Genomic DNA, 19,740 nt, shown 5'->3' on the forward strand with positions numbered 1-19,740 from the left:
CTTTGGCTATGTTTGGTTGACCGAAAATGTCAATCCATTTCGGATCCATTCCACGAGGAATAATATTTCCCGCGTTTGTTTGCATCCAGAATAGGAATGACGGTTCTAGATTCGGCCTACCATGCTCCATAGAGGGGGAATAATCATTCCCCACGCGCCCCTCCTCCATGTGTATTCCCATCAGGAATACACCACAATTACCATTTTCTCCTTCCGTCTGCCCAGTCTCTGTTGCCTCCGTCTGCCACTGCCACTGTCGCTCCGCCCTTTAGCCCTCCATTGCCACCGTCTCTACTACCTCCCCAACTCTACCTCTGGCTGCGGCTTGCATCATTCCCAGCCGACCCGACCTCGAAGAAGCGAGATCGGGGTGGGACGGTTCAATCACGAATCCTGGGCCTGGGAGCCCGGGGAGACGACGAGGTGAGATCACTGACCCCACAGCGAGGCTTATCGAGGACCGACGACATCACGAGCTCCTCCAATCGAATCAACCGAGGAGGTTGGATCTAGGGTGGGTCAATTGGTCAAATTCGAGCTCCTGAGCCTTGCAGGAGGTCGACCTTGATCTCGCACTTCTCGAGCCTAGGATCGTTGAGACTTGGGCTCCCGACCGTTGGGCTGATTACGCGAAACTAGCCATGGGGGTCACGGGGAGGTGGGGCTGTGCGTTTGGCACGGGGAGCTATACTGAGGATGAACAGTACAATTTTCTTTTTTTTTTAATTATGTTTAATATAATAATTTAATATGTTATGATGGATATTTATGTCTTTTTTATCTTGTTTATGGTGTATTCTCGATTTTCGCCATTTTTCTATTCTGTACAACCAAACAAAATAAAATTTCATCAAAATTTTTATTCTATTTTTTATCCATTATATTTTGTATCAATTTCATTTCAGCAAACCAAACGTGCCCTTAATGATCAAATTGAAAAAAAAAACACACACACACAATGACAATCATGTTATCTCTGACGTGTCCGTAATTGTCATCGGATGATACAGACTTAATAATTAGCAAGGATCACGAGTATTCATTATTAATAAATAAATAAATAAGAGCAAAAATCACGAGCATGTCTTGGAGGGACCAATCACCATAGGCCAGTAAGAAATCTGACAAGCACAAGCTTAGCCCTCCTACATTTTTTTTTTTTAAATGAGAAAACCGCCTCCATATAAAATGAACCTTGGACACGTGAAAATCTAGGTGAAATTATTGTTTATATAGGTGCCCGAAAGAAAATACTGGAAAACGTATTGGAGATATACTTGCTTAGGATACATGCATATTATTTGTAAATATTTGCTAGCCTATTTAGTTCGTGTATTTTAGGATATAGCAGATTTATTTTCCTCTTTGGCTATTGTATTATTTGTAAATAATTACGACTTTCGTACCCAGGATAAGCTGCTGCAGAACAGAGGATCTCCCAATTTCTTGAGATGTAATTGCGGATTTCACAGAGAATATATCTAAAATAATCTTTCGACAACCTATTGACCAAACAAGTTCGAGACACCGAGCGAACTCCTCACAACTCAGCCAAAACTGAAGATGCAATACCAACATTATGAACAAATCCGCAAGCCCAGTTTGCGCACGAGTCACGAATGAGGTCACCTGCACCAGCTATGCTGGGTTACCTCGAGAGGCCCCATTCGTGTTCAGTTTCAGCCAATCGCCGGTCGGGTTGTTCCAGCTAATATCCTATTTGCTGCAACTGGGACAATATAGTTGATGGCGCTGCTATACTAATGAGGAGGTTACGAGCTAGGTAAATTTCAAATTAAGGTTTGGTAAGGTTGCTAGATTCCATCTCACATGAGTCCATGATCCACTGTAAGTTGCATATTGTCGTAAACCAACGTCTGCATTCTCGCTATCGTAGCAGATTATATATATTCATCTTATGCACATAAGAAACACGAGCAGTCACATCGTAGATTTAGACATTCATGTGAAGACGAAGACGAGGAAGTTTGGAAATAGAGAGCTCTAGCGTTTCATGCATATTGCAGCTTTCAAAGAAATTTTTATTTGGTCGGTGGTGTTGTACGTACCTAGAGAAATTAAAGATATATGTATATAAAATTGTATGTATATTACTTATCCAAAAAATTGTATATATATTTTAATGGGTCAATCCGACTCAAACTTAATTAGTTCGGTCTCATTAGACTTTCAGAAACTAGAATGCATACTGAAAAAATATATAATTATTTTGGAGAAAGAGGTGTAATGCAATGAAGCACATGTTCTCACCAGTAATCAAGTCTAGTTCTCATCGATGAAACTATTCTTTTATATATATATATATATAATTATTTATCTTTTTTTATTTTCTTTTACTAGATGATAACCTCCTTTAATGCAAAATATATATATATATAAAAATATCTCTCCCAAAAATCTATACCTTTTTATAAGCTAAAGAAGAGTTTTAAAACTTCTCCTTAACTTGTCACCTGTCGTGTCTTAATAGGTTTAGATTTATATGCATATAAAATAATATTAAATAATACTTTTCTCCAATTTCAACTACCATAGTGATATAATATTTTAATTATTTTCTTTCCTTTTCAACTATCGTTTTATTTACTCATCAATTTGACCTATATTATAAGGCCTCAATTTTAAAAAATATACTCTCTTATTCCTTAAATAAAATTTCCTCATACTTAATTAGTTCTTAAATTCTCAATTTTTCAAATTTTATTCTCAATAGGCAACATTATTTTCTCAGTATCTTATCTATGGAATTACATTATTATATTTCTAATTATTTAAGCATTTCTTAAGAGAGTATCAAAATCGTTGTCTAAAAGTCCTATCATATCAAATGTCTTCAATAAGTGTTCACATTAAAGTTTATTTTACATCTACGTATAATTTATCTTAAAGTATTATAATATTTGAATATAAAACAAAAATTACGACACCTTTATTCAGCTACTTCTTAATTTTAGGATGATAATTGGATAAGAGTAGATATCATGTTAACAAATTATACCGCCACAAAGCGCGGGTCCCAACACTACTTATATATATATATATATATGAAAGGGCAAGTGCGCATGCTGCGTGCAACATTAAATTTAAGAAGAAAAAACCAAGAAGAGAGTTGGTACTTTCATGATGAGTTGGCGTAAGAACTACATGAAATTTCTTCCGGATCATGTTTGATCGATAGACCGATACTGTGAACAGAAGCAAGTTGCTGATCTTCTGGGTCGCTAGCTTCTAAAGTCAGCACTTGATAGATGAACGGTATATTTCCGTCTCGGTTGTTATGATGTCTCTCTCTTTTTTTTTGGGTAATATGGAGGACGAAGCCCAATGGTTGTTATGATGTCTTTGTTAGCTTAATTTGTTATTTATTGTGCTTATACAATAGGATTTATGCAGCTATCCTCGAGACCAGTTCAAAGGGGATAAGGCTCAGCCAATAATAAATCGAAAAATGATAAAAAATACTAGAATAACCATGCTGCAAACAGTTGTACAGTGCAATCAGTTTTTTGACTGTTGGATGATCGATAAATTCTTTTGGCTGGGGCTATTTCCACCCACTTTTCGGCTAATACACCTCATTTATGCGTTGTTGTACCATATTACCCTTTTATGGCTACAACAGATATTGATATACCCCCAAATCACTCTCCCATGCATTTCCCTTCCTTTCTCCATGCATATTGCCTACCATTTATAAAAACTCCTCATCTCTTTTAATCACAAATCGTCAAATCGTAACTTACCCAGCATTAGAAATTTCAAAATACCTTGAATGTTTTGTACAATAGATGAAAAAAAGTGTTCTTACGCAATTTTTAAATCTCCTTAATTTAGAATTGTACTGCTCGTTGAAAGATTCTCATACCAAAATACAAAATGACCATATCTTAATACTCAAATAAAATAACATTAAGCTTAAGTCAAAAATTGATTGCTATAAGCAAATTGATTTTTTACTTAAATGATTTGAAATTTTATTTGCATAAAAGATAGAAAAATTACATCTTTAGGGTGATACAAATATAGAAGAGAAACATATAAAAAAATAACGATATCTCAATAAGAATAATGGTGGGATAAGACACCCAATATGGCACCGAGCGAAGAAGGAAAAAATAATGATTTGATAGGATAGTATTATGTTTCATATGCAATAATAATTTGCAAAATCGTCGATTTGCGATTATTCAATAAAAATTAAATATCTTGATTTATCAAATCTTTTTCATTTATCACCTATAAACCTGAAAATATTGGATCGACTATGGAGACAAATATCATTGATGTGCATAGAGGAGTCAATACGATCAATACCATCGATCTCAACAAGACATCTCATTGAGAAGAAGACCTTGTATTAGGTTAGACGGTCCTTAAATTGTTAAATTTTTTTCTTAAATTAATTCATTATTCATATAATGCATTAATATTCTTTTCTAATTCTAAAACCTTATTGTGGCGGGAATGCGGAAGCTTGTGGGGTCGTGATCAAAAGCATGTGATGTTCTCGGACTTTTTTCTTAAATCTTTTTAAAAAAGCATAAACTTTAACCCATTTTTCAATTTTAATTTTGGCACGAACTTTATATTTTAGAAAAAAACACGAACTTAGGTTTTCTTATCAAGTTAGGCATTTGTGTCATTATCCATCAATTTTGCTGACGTGGCGAAAAATGATGACTACGTGGCAAACGTTGTTATGACATGTTAGCAAAAATAATAAAAAAACTTTAAAGAAAAATAAAAAAGGACAGAAATGCTTTGATCGGAGAAAGGGTGAGGGCTCAGGCTAGCCACTGTAACCCCGATTATGTTGGTGACTTCAGAGGGCGTCGGCTACCCCAATCAGGGGGTGGTGACGGGGATAGAAGCCCTACCTACCGAAATTGAGAGAATCCCCAAGGGTGGTGGCCGAGATCGAGGCCCCACCCACCGATATAGGGAGAACCCTCAATTTGAGGATTCTCCCGATTTTGCCCGTCTCCTAATTAGGTTTTTCGGTGCCCTCTAGAATCATCGGCGACTCCAATCGGGGGGCTGTGGCTCACCTTTCTCCGATCAATGCTTTTTTCACTTTTTTTCTTTAATTTTTAAAAATTTTTGTTGAAGTAGCGTGACACCATTTACCGCGTAGACATCGTTTTCAACAAATCAGCAAAATGGATGGAAAATGACATAAATACCTTACGTGAAAGAAAATTAAAGTTCGTGCCTTTTTTTAACAAAAAATAAAACTCGTGCCAAAATTGAAAAATTGGTCAAAGTTCATTTTTTTTGGGTCATTAACCTTAATTATTTTATATTTTTTTATGTTTAATATTTATGTTCACAATAAGTTTCTTTTATTGAAAATCTATGTAATAATTTCATAATATGTATGAGTCGATTCTTTTTAATAATGAAATCTATGCCTATATTGTTCGTGCTTTCATTTAATTATTGTAATTGTGATTATTCTATATAAATGTTATAATCATATTACGTATTTGAGGATTAGTGTAAAGCAATAAAGTCAAATCCAAACTAATAAGGAGGACTAGGGATATATATATATATATATATATGATTATGTATAGTTTAATAACCAAAATGGGAACGAATTAAGAAAGGAAGGGAAATACTTGGAAGAGTGATTTGGGGGTTTATCTATACTTGTCATGGTCATAAATAAGTCATGAAGGGGTAATATGGTACAACAACGTATGAATGGGGTGTATTAGCTGAAAATGAGGTGAAAATAGCCCCAGCCATTATTTTTTATTCGTAATAATTGCAATCGTACAGTTGAAAAAGTAATTTAAAAAACAAAAATGATTGACTTATCGATTGAGGAAAGAAATCAAGAAGGAATTTTGGGGGATAATCAGAAAGGAAGTCAAGACGGGATAGGAAAGCATAATCAAGAATGCAATGAACCGAGTATTCTCTCGGATCATTGCCTCACCGAAAATCAATCTCGACCTTTCAATGACAGCACGTAGTAACTAGCCGGACATTTGTCAAATTCCTTGACTCTTCATTTATTATAAAAATGTTCTTTCTTTCTTTCTTTGTTTGGCCCTTGCCATGTGTAAGGCCTTACATGTATACTGTACAACGGGATATTCAATTAATTAAGTCAAAATACAGAAAACTTCCACTCAAGCATATTATTTTCCCTCTGTTGGTTGGTTGGTTCTTCAGTATCGACTTTTAAATTTTTGATACGATATAAAATCAATATAAACTCTTAGATTCCCCTCATTTAATATGAACTGTTCATTATACATATTTTTTTTAAAGTATTTTCATTCTTTACTTTCCGATTTTCCTCCTACAAACTTTCACCACTGTTATAAATTAGCTCCCACACGCAGACCAATAAGGAAGTGCAATGTCTTCTACCACAAACCACCGGTCGAACCAGCGGCATTAATTGAGTCATAACTCTAACTGAACCGGTTCACAAATTTGGTTTAACTATTATCATAAAACCTATTAATTTAGCCGGTCTGATGGCCTCCTTTCAAACAACCCCCTATGGCCAGATTTCCGGCTGCCACCGCCGACGGTAGAGGGCATGGAAGCGTTTACGTACGATGTCTTCCCCCCATCAATGACATAGCTACGACTATAGCCCGCAATCATAGGAAATAATTCATATAAAAAACCCAAATTCATATTTTTTGCTCAGTTAGAAATCATCATCATGTAATTAATGGATACTTTAATAATGAAATCTCAACTTTCAATAACAGTTCACTTGGGTCGATTATGGTTCGATCAAATGCCACAATCTGTCAATACAGATAATGTTACCTTAATATTTTCCATTGCAATCATAGGAAATAATTCATATAAGAAACCCAAATTCTACGATTACAATTTTCGGTCGTTAATAAATTTATTTCTTGTCATATTAGGTAATCATGCATGGATTTTCTATTCTGAGATTGTTTGTTTCTTAAACAAATACCGTCGACTTAAGGGATTTTTTTTGGTAACATGTTATATCAAATAAGGCATTTTTTATATAATAAGTGGTACAGATCGTGATTTCTGAAGGGTGTTTTTTAAATTTTAAAACTTATAAAATTAGACTATCCAGGTTAGATCGAATGGGATCTAAGCGCTCAAATTAGCACCGTATAGTATGAAAAACTCAAAATCTCCACAGTAGAATTTCGACGGTTTGTTTTCTTCTTTATTGTCCATTTCCTTTTTGCAAACAAATCCAGCGGGACCCATCTGAGTTATTTAAAAAGCTTGCCTCTGGGAAGCTCATACAAACTCAAAGCACTCCAACACGGAGAGAGAGAGTGAGAGAGAGAGATGGAAGTAATTAAAGTGCTTCACATGAATGGCGGAGTTGGAGAAACAAGCTATGCTAACAACTCTTCTGTTCAGGTATATATGTATGCATATACATATTCACATGTATAAAATTTGTCTGTATAATATATGCATGCATATATCGACGTATGCAAGTATGTTAATATAACCCCTCCGTTGAGATAATATAGTTTCATTATTCTTTCCCTCGCCTCAAAAATACATTAATTCCTTAATGTTTTCAAATTGTAATTACTTTCATGGAGAAAAAGGATTTGGTGTAATAACATCCTCCTCGGCGTGGGATTAAGACGTCGTCTTTGATTCTAACCAATCCGACCCTATACTCTTTTATTTTCCAGTTTCAATTTATTCTCTTATATAGTCCATAAGAAGTGTATAACCGGAAAAGAAAATACTCTCCCTATGTTTTGGGTGAACTACAGGGAGATAAACTAATTAGATACAGCAACATATTGGCATCGACTAGTCATTTACCCGTACAATGCATTAATTTTTTTTACCTACTCTAATTTTATTTAAATATGTATATTTAGAATAATTTTCTAAATTTTAAAATTATAATTGAAAATTTTATTTGAAATAATTTCCATTTTAGTATCTTTACTCTCTTTTTTTCCCTTGAAATTTTAGTATCTTTACTCATGAATTAAAGATTACTGGTCGTGAATTAACAACTATATTAATATACAAAAATACTTTTAAGTTACTGTGTGTATATTTACAATATTTATAAATAAGGAAGTATTCACATAGCAAACACAAGGAAAAAAATATTAAAAATCAATATGGATTGGTTGAAGTGATTCTTGATGCTTGTTTCTTTCAAATAAGATTTTGGATTCAAGTCTTGTGAATGGAAAAAATTCACGTTCGGAGAGTTTTACTCCTTAATGAGCTAACAAGATTTAAACTGGTCGAGACCATTGCGTTTTTGGGTACCATGGTGTAATAAATGTCGAGATTAAGTATATGCTATAATTAAAGAAGCAAAAAGAATAAATGTCAAGATTAAGTATGTGCTATAATTAAAGAAGCAAAAACTACTTCAAAATATTACTTATTATATATATATATATGTATATACATTTCGATGCGTACACTGGTATTCGAAAGCTAACAAGGCCCAAATTAATCCAGTTCGAGCTAAGTTTGCTTTCTAAGGGGTAAAATTCTCTCAATCATGAATTTTTTTCATTCCCAATACTCGAATTAGAGACCTCATTTAAGGGAAATAAGCATTAAACCACTAGTACTATATATATTTTTATAGTAAATGTAATATTGAGCATGATTGTATTCACAAAAAATTATATTAGTGAAGGAGGATAAGTTTCACTTTTATTTTTTTGGTCTGAGAAGTTTCACATTGTAAAAAATATATTTCTAGAATAGATTAACTATATTCCTACAAAGATTTATTTCTAGATCTATTTATATTGGTACATTTAATATGAATAAAAGTAAAATTATATTTCTTACTAAATGATAATTCAGTGATCCTATTTATTATATGTATTGTAGGTAAAAAAAATTATTTAATTCTATTATATTAAAATATTTATGCATAATATATTAGCAGATTCTATTTTCTTATGGGTTATAGATATGAAAAATAATTAGTGCATATTAAATCTTGTATGAGGCTTGTGAGTTTTCCTTATAATCGAAAAAAATTATTATATGTGTTAAATTACTGTTTAAGAAAAGTTAAGTTGCCGGTTGTTTCTTACCTATGCACTTAATTACCTATATATGAATAAGATAGAAAGATCCAATTCTGTATACATATCTTTAAGTACTACAAGCCTTTTGGCACAATGATGGCTTTTTTGGTGCAGCTGGAGATGATATCGATGACGAGACCCATCTTGGAGGAAGCCATAACCGGCCTCTACTTAAGTATCTTGCCATGGCCATCAACCCTCGCGATCGCGGACTTGGGGTGTTCCTCAGGCTCGACCGCATTTTTTGCAGTGTCTGAGGTTATCAGAGCAGTGGAGAATTTAAGCGGGAAAATGGGGCATAACGAGCCTCCCGAGTACCAATGCTACCTGAATGACTTACCAGGAAACGATTTCAATGCCCTCTTCAGGGCGTTACCAAAGATGCAGGAGGAGGCCCGATGTTTCTTCACTGGGGTTCCTGGCTCCTTTTATGGCCGGCTCTTCCCTTGCAAGAGTTTACATTTTGTTCACTCGTCGTTGGCTCTCAACTGGCTCTCTCAGGTAGTGATGACTGCTCAATCTCTCGATCTTTAGATGACCTTAAAGGCACATTTCAATTATCGTCTTGTAGAAGTACACGTACATGTAGATGTACTGCATCCATTGACTTATAGCAAATCAGTGAAGGTATAACCTCTAAGAAAGGAGTTGCTTATATGTTCATGTATTATAATATCGGGACTAAAGAGTATTTTGGGATCACCCTACCAAATATTTGATAGTATTCTGTCTTTGCCAAAATACTTTAGAAACTTTATTTTCATGAAAAAGATAATAACACAAAATAACCTATAATCAAGACAATTACCTTCAGGTTCCCCGGATGATAGAGTGTAACAAAGGGAATATATACATGGCAAGCTCAAGTCCGAAGAGTGTGATGGATGCTTATTACCAGCAATTTCAGAACAATTTCTCAGTATTTCTAAAGTGTCGTGCAATGGAGCTTGTGCCTGGAGGATGCATGGTTCTGACATTCCTGGGAAGAAGAAGCGAGGATCGGTCGAGCTCAGAGTGTTGTAGCATTTGGGAGCTCTTGGCCATGGCTCTCAATGAAATGGTCTCAGAGGTGACTAGAGAACAAAAAAATTCCATTTTAATTTTTTTTTTAAGTTTACAAATGAGACTCATTGAGCCTTTACACATAATTTTACACGTCTTTATACATATATATATATATATATATATATATCTGTGTGTGTGTGTGTATGTCGCGTTTGGCCACGGGAACAATTTCCTTAAAATTAGAATTAGAAGGGAAAAAAACCCAATATCATAGCCGGCATTCTGGAACTGCTGTGTTTGTATGAGCCTTCGATTTTAACCCTAACTTGAAATGATATAAAGAAGGTCTAGTCATCTGAAACTGACACATCTATAATTAATTAAGAAACACGAATCTGACATAGTAGAACGAACTACGCTTCTGCCTAATCTCTATTTTTTGTTTAAAAAAACACAGGGACTAATCGAAAAAGAGAAGATGGACGCATTTAACATCCCACAGTATTCGCCCTCCCCATCAGAAGTCAAGGCAGAGGTTTTTAAGGAAGGATCTTTCTTCATCAACCATTTGGAGGTCTCATCAGAGGTGAATTGGAGTGGTAACAACAAGAAATTAAATGGTCATCGGAGCAGCAGCAACGGGAAGGACGGGGAAGGATACCATGTGGCAAGGTGCATCAGATCCGGCACCGAGCCCATCCTGATAAGCCACTTCGGTGAAGCGATCATGGAGGATGTGTTCCACCGCTACGGGATGCTGATCGAGGACCGGATGGCGAAGGAGAAGACCGTGTTCGTCGCTGTCACTGTGTCTCTTACGAGAAGGCCAGCATGAGTAGAGGAGGTGGAGGAGAAAATATTTTTGAAGCAGTACCCGTTCAAAGAGTCATGAGCGAGTTATCCATTAATGGTATAGTTAATCCATTGGAATAAAGAAAAGGATAACATTATTGGGATTTTATTTCATTGTACTAGATGCATCGTCTTTCCTTATAACCGAAAAAAAAAAAATAGTGTTATGCAGTGACACTATCTCTCGCTTGTAAATTAAGAAGTTGTCTTTTTTATAGAATTTCTTCCATGCCCTTTTTATTATTCATTTTCCTTCCATTATTTATTAGCCCATATAACAGAAAAAAGAAAAAAAAAAAAGCTCATCAAAACATATAACCTATTCTTTGGAAAGTATGGTTGTCTTAAGTTCCTTCTTTGTATGATTTTTCTATGTCAAAGAAAAATGAGGAAAAAAGAGATCAAAATTTAATGCAGTGATGGTACTCAACCACCAGGAATTAAAACGTTTACGTGGCATTTAGTTTACTGGAATAAAATTGAGGAGAATTAGAATTGAAAAGCGAAAGGAATTTGAATGATTAGAATTGAAATTCTTAATTCAAAAATTTGTTTGGTTGAGTCTCGAAATCAGCACAGAATGGATTTAGAATATGAAAAGATTGAAATGTCCTTCCTTTATAAAAATAAAAATATTAAATAATATAATAATAAATTAAAAAAAATTTCACCGCCGCATGATCTCCACCTCCACCATTAGAGCGACCTCTTCCGATCGGTCTCGGCACAGCGATACCGGATCTGGCCTCCCCATGGCCAAATCTCACCGACAATGGTGAGTTTTGACTAGTGGGAGGTCGACCCGAAACCCTAATCTCGGGAGCCTCACCAGGGCGACAGCCTCGGAGGCTCGCCCTAGGCTCACGAGGACTTGACGAGGTCGCCGGCCCTCGATGAGCCTCGCCCATGGGCTCAGGGACCTTGTCCCGCCATCGCCCTGCCCTCGCGAGCCCAAAATTAATCTAATCTAGGTGCCTAACAATGTACCTATACGCCAGTGACCAATTTCTATTTCAGTAAGTACCAACCAAGGTCCACCAACTAAGAATAATTCTGGACTACAAACAAATGGGGACTACGACTCTCCCCATTGTTATAGTATCGATGTTTAGTTGTCATAGTTTTTGGTCACGTTCACCTGATTTAATATATTGCCACAAAAAGATTTGAAGGAATACTAGTCTAACATAAGCTATTCAAAAGGAAGAAACATAGGTTGGGTCCATGAATCATGTTTATTGTGGATTTGTTTCGAGTTCCTCGGCATCCAACAACCACTCTGGTGAGGTCATCAGCAGCTCCAGCGGTCGGCGACTACCTTGCCTAGGGCAATAGTGGCAGGAGTTGGGTCACCACCGCCCCCTATCATCTCTCTCTTCATCTTGAAGAGAGGGAGAGAGTAAGAAGATTGGAGCTGTGCCGGGATTCCGACCACCACAGTCTCAATTATTTCATCTCCCTTTTTCGACTGAAGAAAGTGAGGGAGAGACGTCAGCCATCACCTCTCCAGAAGACGTCGTGGGAGCCCGCTGCCCAGCATTGAGCCCCCACCTCTCCCTCCATATCCAAGTTCTGCGAGCTCCGGCCTCCCCCCCAAAAAAAAAACAACAACAACAACAACAATTTTTAAAGTTTAGTTTTATTTTTAAAATTGAAAATATTTATTAGGGATATATTGGTCATTTCACTTTAATATCCTAGTTTTAAATCTAAACACACTTCAAATACTTGATTAGGATATAGCAAACCCGCAAGATTTAAAATCCCATTCCATCCACTTCTATTTCAGTCCCTAAACCGGCAACCAAATGTAGCCATTATAATATGAGGTAGATTTACGAGCCTAATAAGATTATCTCTTATTAGGTAGAGAAAGAAATAAAAGGACACAGGAAGTGAGACGTATAAAATGCCCTCTGCGTGAGAGTAAACAATGATTTTCAGAGGTCTCTCTTAGTTCACTGGGGGTGTAAGCGTCTACTGTTGTGCTATACTGTCTTGTTTCTTGATGTCTGGCTATGATGTGCATGTCTCCTCTTTAATTTCTCTATTTTATTTTTTATTTTTTATTTTTGCTGTTCACTAGGCCTGCTCGCCTCTTTTTCCCATTTTAATGGGCTCTGAGCTTCTTTGCTTTAATTTGTACTGAGTCCACAATGGGATATTGTATTTGGAAGAAGTCAATGATAAAGGAAAAAGCCCTCTGAGTCGGAAGTGAGGGAAGAGGTTTCGGAAGAACCAAGGCGGAGCCAGCATAATAGCAGGGTCAATTACTCCCTCTGAACTTTAAATATTTTAAAATTTTACCTCAAATATATATTTATTGTAACATTTTTGTCCCTTTGCTTCCCCCAACTTTGAATTTTTAAAATTTTATCCCAAAATTATATTTATTATAATATTTTTGCCCCCCTCGACAGAAATCCTAGCTTCGCCCCTGGAAAGAAGGGTCTTTCTCCATCAACCGTTTGGAAGCAACAACCGGGAACACGGTCATGACCAGAGCAGCAACATGGAGCAAAATGTGAAATTGGCCAACCCCGTGGGTAGCCTTTTTTTCCTAATTGTTGTTTGTAACTGGAAAAGGAGAAAGAAGAACACACAATGACAATCGTGTTATCTCTGACGTGTCCGTAATTGTCATTGGATGATATAGACTTGGTATTAGCAAGAATCACGAGTATTCATTAAAAAAAAAAAACATAAATCACGAGCATGTCTTGGAGAGACCAATCACCATAGGCCAACATGAAATCTGACAAGTACAAGCTTCGCCCGCCTACATTTTCTTGTTTGTCTAAAAAATTGAGAAAACCGCCTCCATATGAAATGAACATTGGACACGTGGAAATCTAGGTGAAATTATTGTTTATACAGGTGCAAGAAAGAAATTACTGGAAAAAGTATTGGAGATATACTTGCCTAGGATACATGGATATTATTTGTAAATATTTACTAGCCTATTTAGGTCATGTATTTTAGGAAATAGCAGATTTCTTTTCTTCTTTGGCTAATTTATTATTTGTAAATATTTACAACTTTCGTGCCCAGGATAAGCTGCTGCACAACAGAGGATCTCCCAATTTCTTGAGATGTAATTGCGGATTTCAGAGAGTATATCTAAAATAATCTTTTGAAAACCTATCGACCAAGCAAGTTCGAGACCCGAACGAACTCCCCACAACTCAGCCAAAACTGAAGTTGCAATACCAGCATTATGAACAAATCTGCAAACCCAGTTTGAGGACAAGCCACGAATGAGGCCTTCTGCATCAGCTATGCCGGGTTACCTCGAGAGGCCCCATTCGTGTGCAGTTTCAGCCAGTCGCCGGTCGGTTTGCTCCAGCTAATCAGTCTCCATTCTCTAATGGGCGGCTACGTTACTACTCATAAAAAACATTAATTAATATCCTATTTGCTGCAACTGGGACGATATAGTTGATAGCGCTGCTATACTAATGAGGAGGTTACGAACTCCGTAAAAATTTCAAATTAAGGTTTGTTAAGGTTGCTAGATTCCATCTCACATGAGTCCATGTCCAGTGTAAGTTGCATATTGTCGTAAACCAACGTCTGCATTCTCGCTATCGGAGCAGATTATATATATTCATCTTACGCGCATAAGAAACGCGAGCAGTCACATCGTAGATTTAGGCATTCATGTGAAGACGAAGACGAGGAAGGTTGGATCTGACGAGGGACGTCCATTGCCAGATATAAAAAGGAAATAGAAAGCTCGCCTTTCATGCATATTGCAGCGTTTCAAAGAAATTTTTATTTGGTCGGTGGTGTTGTACGTACCTAGAGAAATTAAAGATATATGTATATAAAATTGTATATATATTACTTATCCAAAAAATTGTATTATATTTTTAAGGGTCAATCCGATTCAAACTGAATTAGTTCGGTCTCGTTAGAATTAATGTATATTGAAAAAAAATTTTGGAAAAAGATGTGTAATGCAATGATACACATGTCCTCGCCAGTAATTAAGTCTAATTCTCATCAATAAAACTATTTATTTTTTATATATATTTATCTTTTTTATTTTCTTTTACTAGATGATAATCTCCTTTAATGCCGAAAAAAATGTATATAAAAGTGTCTCACCCAAAAATCTATACCTTTTTATAAGCTAAAGGAGAGTTTTATTAAAGCGTCTCCTTAGCTTGGCATGTATCATGTTCTAATAATTTTTTTTTCGCTGAATAAAAGGCTAGTTCGGGTTATTAGTCCGATGCGGCTGCCCCAATTAAAGGAATCTAACCGTCACGGAATGTTCCGATTTATATGCATGTTAAATATATTATATAATACTTTTATCACATTTCAACTACCATAGTGATATAATATTAAATTATTTGCTTTCCTTTGCAACTATCTTTTTATTTTCTTATCAATTTGACCTATATTAAAAGGCCTCAATTTTAAAAAATATATACTCTCTCTTAATCCTTAAATAAAATTTCTCATACTTAATTAGTTCTTAAATTCTCAATTTTCAAATTTTATTCGCAATAGGCAACGCTATTTTCTCAGTATCTTATCTATGGAATTACATTATGATATTTCTAATTATTAAAGCATTTCTTAAGATAGAATCAAAATCGTTGTCTAAAAGTCCTATCATATCAACTGTCTTCGGTAAGTGTTCACATTGAAGTTTTATTTTATATCTACGTATAATTTATCTTAAAAGTATTTTTATATTACGACACATTTATTCAGCTACTTCTCAATCGCAGGATAGTAATTGGATAAGGCTACATATCATGTTAACAAATTATACCGCCACGAAGCGCGGGTCCCAACGCCACTTATATATATGAAAGGGCCAGTGCGCATGCTGCATTCAACATTAAATTTAAGAAGAAAAAACCAAGAAGAGAGTTGGTACTTTCATGATGAGTTGGCGTAAGAACTGCATGAAATTTCTTCCGGATCATGTTTGATCGATCGACCGATACTGTGAAGAGAAGCAAATTGCTGATCTTCTGGGTCGCTAGCTTCTAAAATCGGCACTTAATCGATGAACGATATATTTCCGTCTCGGTTGTTGTGATATCTCTCTGTTTTTTTTCCCCCTGTTTGGGTAATACGGGGAACGAAGCCCGATGGTTATTATGATGTCTTAATTAGCTTAATTTGTTATTTATTGTGCTTATACAATAGGATTTATGCAGCTACCCTCGAGACCATGTTTACTAATTTGGTCTTTTGGTAGGATTATTGCACCTTCTTCCGTCGATAAATATATGTGATGTTTTATCAATCAAGAGAAACACGAACTTATCTCCGACTATAATTTTTTTAAAAAATCATAAAAAAAAGCTCATAATCTTAGTATAATAAAATGCAACTTCTTGGTTGATAAGCGAGAATGTGCGCTACTGCGTTATACCTCTTTATCAACTAGCACCTTATTATATACTTGTAACACATTACAACCTATTCTAGTGTATATTTGCAAAACATATATATATTGAAAATAAATAAACAAAATGATAAAAAAATACAATGCTCGAAAGGGATTAGGCTCAGCCAATAATAAATCGCAAAATGATAAAAATATTGAAATGTCTATGCTGTAATCAATTGTATGGTGCAATCAATTTTTTGACTGTTGGATGATCAATAAATTATTTCGGCTAGGGCTATTTCCACCCCATTTCGGCTAATACACCCCATTTATGCGTTGTTGTACCATATTACCCTTTTATGGCTTTTTTTATGGCTACAACAAATACGGATAAACCCCCAAATCACTCTCGCAAGCATTTCCCTTCCTTTCTCCATGCATATTTCCTACCATTTATAAAAACTCCTCGTCTCTTTTAATCACAAATCATCAAATCGTAACTTACCCAGCATCAGAAATTTGAAAATACTTTGAATGTTTTGTACAATAGATGAAAAAAAGTGTTCTCACGCAATTTTTCAATCTCCTTAATTTAGAGTTGTATTGCCCATTGAAAGATTCTCATACCAAAATACAAAAAGACCATATCTTAATAGTCAAATAAAATAACATTTAGCTTAAGTCAAAAATTGATTGCTATATGTAAATTGATTTTTTACTTAAATGATTTGAAATTTTATTTGCATAAAAGATAGAAAAATCATATCATTAGGGTGATACAAATATAGAAGAGAAACATATAAAAAAAAATAACGATATCTAAAGAAGAATAATGGTGGGATAAGATAACCAATATGGCACCGAGCGAAGAAGGAAAAAATAATGATTTGATAGGATAATAATGTTTCATATGTGATAATAATTTGCAAAATCGTCTAGGTGCTATTATTCAATAAAAAATAAATATCTTGATTTATCAAATCTTTTTCATTTATCACCTATAAACCTGAAAATATTGGATCGACTATGGAGACGAATAGCATTGACGTGCATAGAGGAGTTAATACGATCAATACCATCGATCTGAACAAGACACCTCATTCAGAAGAAGACCTTGTATAAGGTTAGACTGTCCTTAAATTGATAAAGTTTTTTCTTAAAGTAATTCATTATAATATAATGCATTAATATTCTTTTCTGATTCTATGAACGTTACTATGGCAGGAATGCAGAAGCTCGTAGGGTTGTGATAAAAAGCATATGATGTTCTTGGACTTTTTTTTTTAAAAAAAATCTTTTAAAAGAGTATGAATTTTGACACATTTTTCAATTTTGGCACAACCTTTAATTTTTAATAAAAAAAGTACAAACTTTGATTTTCTTGTCAAGTTAGGCATATGTGTCATTTTCTATCAATTTTGCTGCGTGGTGGAAAATGGTGATTACGGGGCAAACGGTATCACGCCATGTTAGCAAAAATAATAAAAAATTAAAAGAAAAATAAAAAAGAGAGAAATGCTTCGATCGAAAAAAGGGTGAGGGCTCCGGCTAGCCACTGTAACCCTGACTAGGATCGTCGGTGTCCTCGGAGGGCGTTGGCTACCCCAGTTAGGGGTGGTGACCGGGATCGATGTCCTACCCACCAAAATTGGGAGAATCCCCAAGGATGGTGGCCAGGATCGAGGCCCCACCCACCTATATAGGGAGAACTCCCAATTTGAGAATTCTTCCGGTTCTGTCCATCCCCTAATAAGGTTTGTCGGTGCCCTCTAGCGTAACCGGCAACTCCAATCGGAGAGCAGTAACTCACCTTTTCTCCGATCAATGTCTTTCTCACTTTTTTTCCTTTTATTTTTTTATTTTTTTACTGAAGTGTCGTGACACCATTTACCGCATAGACATCGTTTTCCGCCAAGTCAACAAAATGGATAGAAAATGGCACAAATGCTTAACGTGACAAGAAAATCAAAGTTCGTGCGTTTTTTACTAAAAAATAAAGTTCGTATCAAAATTAAAAATTGGTCAAAATTCATACTTTTTTGGGCCATTAACCTTAATTATTTTGTATTTTATATTCACTCGGATCATTGCCTCGCCGAAAATCAATCTCGACCTTTCCATGACAGCACGCAGTAATTAGCTGGACATTTGTCAAATTCCTTGACCCTTCATTATGTCATTTTTTATAAAAATATTCTTTCTTTCTTCGTTTGTTTGGCCTCTTGCCTTCGTTTCTTCATTATGTCATTTACATATATACTGTAAATCGGCTTATTCAATTAATTAAGTCAAAATACAGAAAACTTCACTCAAGCATATTATTTTCTCGCTGTTCGTTCCCCTCTTCTTTGGTAGGGATTTTTAAATTTTTCATGTCATTGCAAAATTAATGTAAGTCCTTAAATTCCCCTCATTTAATATGAATCATTCGTTGTACATAATTTTTTTGAAGTATTTTCATTCTTTACTTTTCGATTTTCCTCCCACAAACCTTCACAACTATAACAAATTAGCTTTCACACGTGAACTAATGAGGAAGGGCAACCATCTACCATAAACCACCCATCAAACCAGGTGCATTAATTGAACCGTAACTCTAACTGAACCGGTTCAAAATTTTGGTTTAACTATTATGATAAAACCTATTAATTTAGCTGGTCTGATGGCCTCCTTTCAAACGACCCCCGCTGGCCGGATTTCCGGCTACCACCGCTGACGGTAGAGGGCATGGAAGCGGTTACATACGATGTCTCCCCCCCATCGATGACATAGCTACGACCATAGACCGCAATCATAGGAAATAATTCATATAAAAAAACCCAAATTCATATTTTTTTGCTCAGTTAGAAATCATCATGTAATTAATGGATACTTTAACAATGAAATCCCAATATTCAATAACAGTTGACTTGGGTTGATTATGGTTCGATCAAATGCCACAATCTGTCAATACAGATAATGTTACCTTAATTTTTTCTATTGCATTGCAATCATAGAAAATATTTCATATAAGAAACCCAAATTCTACAATTACAATTTTCGGTCGTTACTAAGTTTATTTCTTATCATATTAGGTAATCATGCTAGGATTTTCTATTTTAAGATTGTTTGATTCTTAAACAAATACCCTTGATTTAAGGGAATTTTTCTGGTAACATTCAAATGAGGCATTTTTTATATGATAAATGGATTAGATTGTGATTTTTCAGAGGAGTTTTTTAAATTTTAACACTTATTAAAATAGGCTGTCCAAATTAGACTACATCGGATCTAAGCGTTCAGATTAGTACCGTATGGTGTGAAAAACTCGAAATCTGCATCATACAATTTGGACCGTTTGTTCTCTTCTTTATTTTCCATTTCCATTTTGCAAACAAATCCAGCGGGACCCATCTGAGTTATTTATAAAGCTTGCATCTGGGAAGCTCATACAAACTCAAAGCA

The 19,740-nt window shown here is 35.2% G+C and overlaps 1 protein-coding gene across 1 annotated transcript; it reads left to right on the forward strand.

Moving 5' to 3' along the window:
• The first annotated feature begins 7,265 nt into the window (after positions 1–7,265).
• On the forward strand, positions 7,266–11,182 carry LOC116199041 (salicylate carboxymethyltransferase-like). The gene is made up of 4 exons (XM_031529331.1): positions 7,266–7,407; positions 9,195–9,581; positions 9,895–10,149; positions 10,543–11,182. Exons 1-4 carry the CDS (start codon positions 7,333–7,335, stop codon positions 10,918–10,920), a joined length of 1,095 nt encoding a protein of 364 aa, XP_031385191.1. The 5' UTR covers positions 7,266–7,332; the 3' UTR covers positions 10,921–11,182.
• Positions 11,183–19,740: the final 8,558 nt, after the last annotated feature.

This window comes from Punica granatum, chromosome 3 (assembly GCF_007655135.1).
Source record: "Punica granatum isolate Tunisia-2019 chromosome 3, ASM765513v2, whole genome shotgun sequence".
NCBI classification, from domain to species: domain Eukaryota; kingdom Viridiplantae; phylum Streptophyta; class Magnoliopsida; order Myrtales; family Lythraceae; genus Punica; species Punica granatum.

Bases quoted from the DNA above. Each gene is read 5' to 3' on its own strand.
- LOC116199041 (XM_031529331.1), top strand. From the start codon at position 7,333: ATGGAAGTAATTAAAGTGCTTCACATGAATGGCGGAGTTGGAGAAACA. The intron at 9,582-9,894 runs GTAGTGATGACT...AATTACCTTCAG, and splicing joins CTCTCAACTGGCTCTCTCAG to GTTCCCCGGATGATAGAGTG. The intron at 10,150-10,542 runs GTGACTAGAGAA...AAAAAAACACAG, and splicing joins TCAATGAAATGGTCTCAGAG to GGACTAATCGAAAAAGAGAA.